General features: G+C 50.6%; 1 protein-coding gene across 5 annotated transcripts in view; it reads left to right on the forward strand.

Annotated features, from left to right (window-relative positions):
- The window catches only part of SEC23A (SEC23 homolog A, COPII coat complex component), a 189,538-nt gene extending 180,589 nt beyond the window's left edge, over window positions 1–8,949 (forward strand). For all 5 annotated transcript variants that reach the window (XM_066608625.1, XM_066608622.1, XM_066608626.1 and 2 more), the window contains one exon: window positions 8,173–8,949. In XM_066608625.1, coding sequence (XP_066464722.1) covers window positions 8,173–8,262 — 90 coding nt within the window. In that variant the 3' untranslated portion in view covers window positions 8,263–8,949. The remainder of the gene's footprint in view (window positions 1–8,172) is intronic.
- Window positions 8,950–9,173: the final 224 nt, after the last annotated feature.

Below are 9,173 nucleotides of genomic sequence, written 5' to 3' on the forward strand. Positions count from 1 at the left end.
CTATTCGCGGGAATCCGGGGAGTCGGGGCTTTTCCCTGGCTCTACTGGCCTCCCGGGGGAGACGCAGGCAGGGGGTGTCTCCACCACTACTGCGGCGTCTCACCCAGAGAAGAAAAAGGGGCCCGACCATGCAATGCGCATCTGAGTCGGTTACCCGCCAGCCATAGGGCTCCCCCTCCCTGGAGTAGCGCACTGTCTGACGGTGACGCGTAGGGGGCAGCACTGCTGGAGTAGTCGACGCAAGGGCAGGCTGTGGCTCCCAGGACAAAGACACCCCCGCTTGGGACTATGGAGCATTCCGGCGCCATACGGACAGACCGCACAGCCAAGCTTTGAACACATACCTTAAGGAGCATCAGGACGTCGGCGGTGGCAACGGCGGGGGCAGCGGCAGCGGCGACGGCAGCGGCGATAGCAGCAGCAAAGGCGGCGGCAGCGGCAGCTCTCCCGGCCAGGGATAGAAGCTTGCGTGTCGCAGGACGCCGGGACGCCGGCCGGCAGGCCACCTCCGGGCACGGCGCTCCGGGGGGCGGAGCGCCGTCGTCACGGCCGGAAAGCGTCACTTCCGGGTCGCGGGGACGCTTCCGGGGCAGGCCACGCCCCCTCCGACCGGGGTGAGTGTAAAAAGACCGCCGGACAGAGGAATGGCCACGCTCTGGGACACTTCATTGGTCTACACCTCTGAGCCCAGCACCTGCAGCTCGCCTGAAGCACACAGCAGCCTTCCAGCCGTTCAGCCCTGCAGTCCTGCAGTTTCCCTCTGCAGTTTCCTTCTGCAACGGAGAAAGCACCCGGACAGCAGCAGCACCTCCTGTCTCGGGCACCAGCAGCAGTAGCAACTCCGCAGCAGTCCCTGCCACAGCACCTGCCGGGTCACCAACGCCGCGAGATCGTATGGTACACCAGCGTCGACTTCCGACAGCATCCAAGCGTCAGGACCAGAGGCTCCAGCTGGACCGGGGGAACCGCAGAAACAGATGCTAGACCGGGTAAGCCCTGCCCAAGGCAGCACTTTGCGGTGTTCTCCCCTCGCCCTCCCCATCCCCCCTGCAGGCATTCCTGTAACGGTACTCAGCTTTCCCGCTACCTGGGAATTGTTTTCTGTTGCCATGTCTGACCCTAGATCAGAGGGTTCCAGCTCGGCCAAGGGGAGGGTGAAGCATTACGCTTGCACTACCTCAGCGGTAAGTTCGCTTGCGGTCAAGTCGACCCCCGCTGCACTAGATGTGCCGCGGTGCGCGCAGCCCAGGGTCCCCGGTGCCCCCCGCCGCCCCTGTGGAGCCAGGGCCCGAACCCCAACGGGCGAGGTCCCTGGCCGCTGCCGTTTTCTGGCTTGGCCATATCCTCTGCGGCAATGTTACGCCGGTTAGAGCCCAGCTCAGACGCGTCCTCCTCGGAATATGCACGAGAGAGGGCACACAAAAGGAAGAGGTCCCTTAGCAGCGAGGACACTCCCCATAGAGCGCGCCACACCGGGAGGTCGTCTGGACCCTCAAAGTCCAGACGATCCAGGGACTCTCATGGCTCTCATGGTCCAGGGAGTCCGTGCATGCTTATCATAGATCAAGGCATTTTTTTCACGGTCCCGGTATTCTGCGAGACCAGCCCGGGCTCGCGATGAGTCCCCTCGAGCATCTTGCTCATGGGCGCCCCAGGACACGGCCCAAACGGCAGGCAAGGGCAGTGGGTCTGAAGACTACGACCACTCTGCAGGCTCGTCAGTTTTGGAACTAGACGAGGAACAGGTGTCGCGCCTAGCCAGCCTAATGTACGGCCTGGTAATATCCATAAGGGAAACCCTCCAAGTAATGGAGGAAACAGTCCAGACGCCTCCTTCCGCGGTGTCATTTAGACGGCAGAAGGAGATCACGACAGGTCTTCCCAGACCATCCGGATTTTTCGGAGGTTCTTAATAAGGGATGGCAGAACCCGGATAAGAAATTTAGGCAACCCGGGAAGACTTGGGAAAGTACATACCCATTCCCAGGGGGCCTGAAAAAGGGGTTGGGCGGTACCTCCGGTAGTTGACTCGCCAGTGTCGTGACTGTCTAGAAGCACAGCACTGCCAACAGCCAAGGTAGCAATGCTGGCTAATCCTCAAGACAGGAAGCTGGATGCGTGGGTAAAACCGTGTTTTAAGCCACAGGCACCGCCTTACAGCCGAATTTTGCGACCGCATGGGTCAGCAAGGCATCCATAGCCTGGGCCAAGCAGCTACGGAGAGACAGTGTAGCAGGCGCTCCACCAAATGAGTTGCTCGAACTGACAAACAACGTCATACAGGCAAACAAATTTGTATGCACAGCAGAGCTAGGCGCAGCCAAGTTCGGTGCCCGGCCATCCGCCGCATCGGTGACGGCAAGGAGAACTCTCTGGCTGAAAAAAAAAAAAAAAAAAAAAAAAGAAAGCTGGTCAGCAGATACAGCATCCAAGATGGCCCTAACAAAATGGCCATTCGAAGGAAACAGGCTGTTTGGACCTAAACTAGATGACATGGTAAAGGGCGCTACAGGCGGCAAGAGCACGTCGTTACCACAAATGCCGGCAAGAAAGGAGAAGGTTCCACTAAAAAGGAAACCGTTCTTTCTTTTAGATCCTTTCGGCGTTTTTTTCATCCCACCCAGGGTCAGGGCAGTGGTCCCAGTCTACAAGAACCCCGACAGACGCAAAGAGGGGCCCCTCTTTCAAAACAAGGCAAACATGGCGATCCCGACCCGGAATATCTAAAACAGCGGGATCAAAAGAGCGCGGCACGAGTTGCTGCCCCCACCCAGTGTCACCAGAGTGGGGGGGGGGGCAGGCTCTCCCAATTGCGAGAGACATAGGGGAGGCGCGTGAGTAACAAGTGGGTGCAGGAAATTGTGACATCCGGTTACGCAATCGAATTCACGACTCCCCCACGGAATTCGTTCTGCAGGTCCAGAGTGCCTACCACCCTGGAAGGAGTAGCCAACCTACAGCAGGCAGTGTGGAACCTTCTGGCACAGGGGGTTGTGAAACCGATACCGGAGGCACAAGAGAGGCAAGGGTTCTATTTGAATCTTTTTCTTGTACCCAAAAAGGACGGCAGAGTGAGGCCGGTGCTGGATTTAAGGAGGTTGAGCCAATTCATCAGAACAAAACATTTCCGGATAGAGTCAATCAAGTCCGTGATAACCTCCATGCAACCGGGCGAATTTCTGTCCTCAATAGATATCAAGGACGCTTATCTCCATATCCCGATTCGGGAAACGCATAAAAAATTCCTTCGTTTCGAAACACAGGGAAGGTTTTTTCAGTTTACGGCGCTGCCATTCGGCCTGTCTACCTCTCCAAGGGTCTTTACGAAGGTACTAGCAGCAGTGATGGCGCCACTCCATGCGGAAGGTATATCAGCCATTCCATACCTGGACGATATACTAATAAAGGCACCGTCGTGGGACGGCAACAGCGTACACGTCACGAGGAAGATTCTAGAAGAATTCGGCTGGATAGTGAACCGCGAAAAATCATGCCTAATACCGACACAACACTTGGAGTTTTGGGCATGATATTCGATACCAGCCAGCACCAGGTCCGGCTACCTCAAGCAAAGGTAGACAAGCTCCGGCAGGGGGTCCGGTCCCTAACACAGGGGAAACCGTTAACCCTCAGACACTGCATGGCTATCCTGGGCCAGATGGTGGCAGCATTCGAGGCGGTTCCGTTCGCCCAGTTTCCAGTCAAGGAAACTACAACACTTGATATTGTCACGCCGGAATGGGTTCCGGATGACCCTGGAACAGCGAATCCAGATAACCCCTCAAGGCCAAAGGTCACTGAAGTGGTGGCTGGAACCTGGGAGGCTTCAGGCGGGATGGCCTTTGGGCACAAGTCGCTGGACAGTAGTGACGACGGACGCCAGCCTTTCAGGTTGGGGCGGAACACTAGGGGATCAGTCTGTTCAAGGAGTGTGGTCTCAAAAAGAGACAAGGCTACATATAAACATCCTAGAGTTGCGGGCCATCTACTTGACTCTCCGACACTTCGGGCCCAATCTCAAGAAAAAATGTACGTATTCAGATGGACAACACCATAGCGGTGGCCTATGTCAACCGACAAGGAGGAACACGGAGCGTGTCGGTAATGAGCGAGGCAGCAGGCATACTAACGTGGGCGGAGAAGCATCTGAGCTCGATTTCCGCAGTCTACATTCCCGGAATAGAGAAAACTGGGTGGCGAATTACCTAAGCCGAGAAACAGTGGATCCCGGCGATTGGGGGCTGCACCCAGAAGTATTTCGGACGATATGCCGGAAGTGGGGCACGCCAGACGTGCACCTCAGGGCGTCCCGACTAAATTACAGGCTACGCCCATTTATGTCCCGAGCACGGGATCCACAAGCAGCGGCAACGAATGCGCTAACCATTTCGTGGGAGGAGTACAAGCTCCTATACGTATTTCCACCCGTTTCTCTCATACCGAGGATCCTAGGGAAAATCAAGCAGGAAGGATGATCAGCAGTATTAATAGCACCAGACTGGCCAAGAAGAAGCTGGTACGCGACCATCATAGAAATACTGTTCGACACACCGTGGCATCCTCCAGAGCAAAGAGACCTGCTATCCCAGGGGCCTTTTTTTCTACACCCAAATTCCAAGTCTCTACATTTGACGGCTTGGCCGTTGAGACCGAGGTGTGGAGGAGGAAAGGTTATTCGGAGAAGGTTATCCAGACTATGATACGGGTCAGAAAACCAGCCTCATCGGCAGTTTATTATAGAGTCTGAGAAGCGCTTCTTCACCTGTGTGAGGAGGGGCGGGTACAACCGATGCAATTGTCGGTGGCCAGAATTCTTGCATCCTTACAATCAGGCCTCGAGGTAGGATTGAGGGTAGGCTCGTTAAGGGGACAGGTGTCGGCATTAACGGTGCTGTTCCAAAAACCAATCGCAAAGAGGATGGCAGTACGTACATTCCTGCAAGGAGTCGCCCATACGACACCCCCGTTTAAACCCCCGGTCCAAACTTGGGACCTTAATTTCGTGTTAGACACTATGACGGGCCAGCCGTTCGAGCAGCTGAAGGAGATTCCTATGCGACTACTGACCTGGAAGATGGTATTCCTCGTCGCCATTACGGCAATCCGTAGGGTCTCGGAGCTGGCGGCTTTGGCTATGCAGGCGCCATATATGACCGTCCACCAGGACAAAGTGGTGCTGAGGCCATCACCCAAGTTTCTACCAAGGGTGGTATCACAGTTTCATACTAATGAAGAAAATTGTCTTGCCTTCTCTTTGTCCAGATCCAGTACACAAAGAGGAAAAAATGCTGCACCACCTGGACATAGTAAGGGCGCTGAGGATCTATGTGAAAAGTACAAAGGCGCTTCGTAGGACCGACACCCTCTTCGTTATTCCGGAGGGGACCCGAAGGGGCTTGGCAGCCTCAAGTCACCCTACCCAAATGGATAGGGTCCCTGATAACAGAGACATATCGCACCTCAGGGCGCTCGCCGCCATTTCGGGTTACGGCCCACTCCACACGGGCGGTAGGGGCTTACCGGGCAGTCCGTCACGGAGCCTCAGCCCTTCAGGAGGGTAAGGCAGCCACCTGGACTTCCTTACATATGTTCTCAAAATCTTATAAGGTCCACACAGCTGCATCATCTGACGCCGCTCTTGGCCGGAAGATCTTGCAGGCGGCGGTCGTTGACCGCACAGCCGAACTTTGAATGCCCACCCAATATATTGTTTTCGGGACTGCTTGTGGACGTCCCATGGTCTAGGCTGTGGCCCCCAATGATACGGACGAGAAACAGATATTTTTGGTATAACTTACCGTAAAATCTCTTTCTCGTCGCGTTCATTGGGGGCCACAGCACCCACCCCTTATTTATTTAGGCGGTTGCTGGAACTTTCTGTTCTTCGGTCATGGTTCGGCAGAAAATTGTGCCAAAGAGTTCGTTTTGGTATGTATAAAACATAATATGTATAATTTGACTCCCACTGGCTTCCTACTGCTTGCAGACAGACTAATTAGCTGAGTGCCTGCAGGGGGGATATAGCCAGGTAGGGAGGAGCTAACACTTTTTTGCTTAGTGTCGCCTCCTAGGGCAGTGGCTATATCCCATGGTCTAGGCTGTGGCCCCCAATGAACGCGACGAGAAAGAGATTTTACGGTAAGTTATACCAAAAATATCTGTTTTCACCTCCCCTCATGGATCCGATCCATGAGGGGAGGTGAAACTAGCACTTTTTAAAAACTTTTTTGCACTTCACCACGATCCCCGTTATCCATCGGATAACGGCGATTGCGGTTCCGGGGACCGCTCACCGAGGTCCCCGCTGACATCTCCTGCCTCCCGGCTACCTACAGGAGTCGGGAACCAGGAGATTTTAAATCTCCTGCGCCGCCGGGCCTTCTGCGCATGCGGCTGACGTAATGCCACCTGGCGCGCATGCGCAGAAGACCGGAGCGGCAGGAGAGTGGGGAGCAGTGCGGCGGACCTCGGTGAGTATTTTCAGCTGCCCTGATGCATCCGATCCATCAGGGCAGCTGAATCTTTAACTTTTTTTTGTACTTTTATTTACTTTTCTGCGATCGGCGCTATCCATTGGATAGCGCCGATCGCAATGCCGGGCTGGGTCCGTACAGCCCGGGATGACAGCTCCAGGCTGTCAGCTACCTGCGGACACCGACAGCATGGAGCTGTCACGTCCACAGCCCGAGGGGCTTTATTCTCTGCAGGACACATGTTTTTATGTCCTCAGAGAATAAAGCCCACTTCGGGAGGATGTAAAAACACTATGGGCTGGTCATTAAGGGGTTAACATTGTGAATCCTCTCTATTGCACAGTTACGTCCTGTGGGGTCAGAGTATGTATTAAGGGAGTTCGCAGGGCGACCTCCCTCCATACAGAGCAAGCATCAGCTGTTTATCACAGCCAACACCTGGCATCAACAGCTCCGCTCAGCTGTGTGGCTGAACAGAGCGATTAACCATTTAAATGTCGCTATCAAATCTGACAGAGCATTTAAATCCCCAAAACGATGTTTGGGGGTCCCGTATGGCCCCCTGCAAGGAGATCACAGGGACCTGTGTGGGTGTCATAGCAGCCAGGGTGCTTTTGAAAGGCCCCAGGTCTGTCTTGGCAGAATGCCTATCAAGCCATCCTCGTGGAATGGCTTGATAGAATGCCTGCCCGATAGCAGTATGATATAATGCTATGGCATTACATCATACTGCAGGAACAATCAAAAGCATCGCTAGTTGTTGCCCCCTCTGGGACAAAAGTAAAAATAAGAATAAAGTTTTATTAATTGTTGAAAAAAAAAGTAATAAAAATTTTTGGGCCATATTTACAATAAAATAATCTAAATTCTAAAACAAAAATACATATTTGGTATCGCTGCATCCGTAAAGGTCACATCTATTAAGTAACGCATTATTTGCCCAGCACAATGAACGTCATCCGAAAAAAAAAATAAAGAGCGCCAAAATTGCGCTTTTTTTAGTCACCCAGTTTTCAAGAAGAAATGCAATAAAAAGCAAGCAAAAATTTGTAGGTATTCCAAAATAGTACAAACTACAGGACGTCCCACAAAAAATGAGCCCTCGCATAACTATGCCGACGGAAAAATAAAAAAAGATGGCAGCAGAAAATAATAAATCAATGTCTAGTATCGTAATAATCATACTGGCCCATAAAAAAAACTATTGTGTCATTTTTGTTGCAGTTTGTGCGTCGTAAAAACAAGACGCACTAAAAGATGCCGGCCATTCGTTGTTGTTTTTTTTTGTTGTTTTTTTTCATTTTACTCCACTTAGAATTTTTTTAAGTTTTTTTAGTACATTATATGGTACATTAAATAGTACCATTGAACAATACAAGTCGTCTGCAAAAAACAAGCCCTCAAACAGCTACGTCAATGGATAAATTAGAGTGTTTACACGTGGGGAGGAAAAACAAACAAAAAAGGGTCCGCCTCCTTATAGGGTTAAAGAGGCTGTACCAAAACCAACTTTTATCACCTATCCACAAGATACATGGTAAGAAGACTGCTGGAGGTCTCCCCTCCGAGACCCTCACCAATCCTGAGAATAGGGCTCCTGTGTCCCCCTCTTACGGCACTGTGAAAATGGAAAACAAATAAAGGGCTGTATCATTAATGGGTTAAGGAACAATGTATTTACAATTAAATTTCATTGCAGGAAACTGGGGCTCCCATTCTCACAGATGATGTCAGCTTGCAAGTTTTTATGGACCATCTGAAGAAATTAGCTGTTTCCAGTGCAGCCTAGATGCTTGAACAGGCATTTTGTGCATCAGAAACCAATCTTTATAAGGATTCTCCTGCCTGGCTTGAACAGTGACTTCTCATTTATCTTGCTTTTCTTGTTTGTGGCTTATGCACATAGTACCAGTTGCATTTTATTATTAATTTGTAGCATTTAAAGGGTCACTCTGGCGAAAACACATTTTTTCCATCCTTGTTCCCTTCATCTGATTGTCTCACACTCTGGATGTCTCCTATGTATACTGCAGTCACTTCCATGCAGTGTAGCCTTCTGTCTGATTCTTATCAGGCACCGTCTTGACGTTGAGATTTGTCTGTTTTCACTTTCACTAATCTGCTATCAATCCCATTATGCATCAGCACAGCAGCACATGAGTAGGTAGAGCCAGTACCATCTTTGTCTGCAGGGAGGACAGTGTAATTATCACTACTCTGTATAGTTACCTAGATAAGTTACAAAACATAAATATACAGTCAGAAGTATGAACTATCATCTCCTTCATTATAACTAACAGGAGCTGTGTGATCATCATGAGTAACTATGATAGAAGTTTCTGAGTTACCCTCTAAAGAGCTTGTATATAGTGTACATCATACAGGAATTATGGGACTGAAAAACTGACATTTTGACAGACACATAAAGTCAGTTAGGGTACTAGTTAAATAATGAAAATTAAAAAATTCACCGGAGCTGCTCTTTAAATTATATATATATATATATATATATATATATATATATATATATATATATATATATCTTAAAAGCAAAATGTTCTCTTTTGGAACCTAGCCTACTATTTCTAGGTTATGAACATTACAATTTGTTTTTAGTAAAGTATCACTGTACATTTTTACTATACAATAATATGCAATTCCAGTTAGACAGAATAAGTCATTCATATACACGTAATTTTG

This window comes from Eleutherodactylus coqui, chromosome 6, assembly GCF_035609145.1.
Source record: "Eleutherodactylus coqui strain aEleCoq1 chromosome 6, aEleCoq1.hap1, whole genome shotgun sequence".
NCBI classification, from domain to species: domain Eukaryota; kingdom Metazoa; phylum Chordata; class Amphibia; order Anura; family Eleutherodactylidae; genus Eleutherodactylus; species Eleutherodactylus coqui.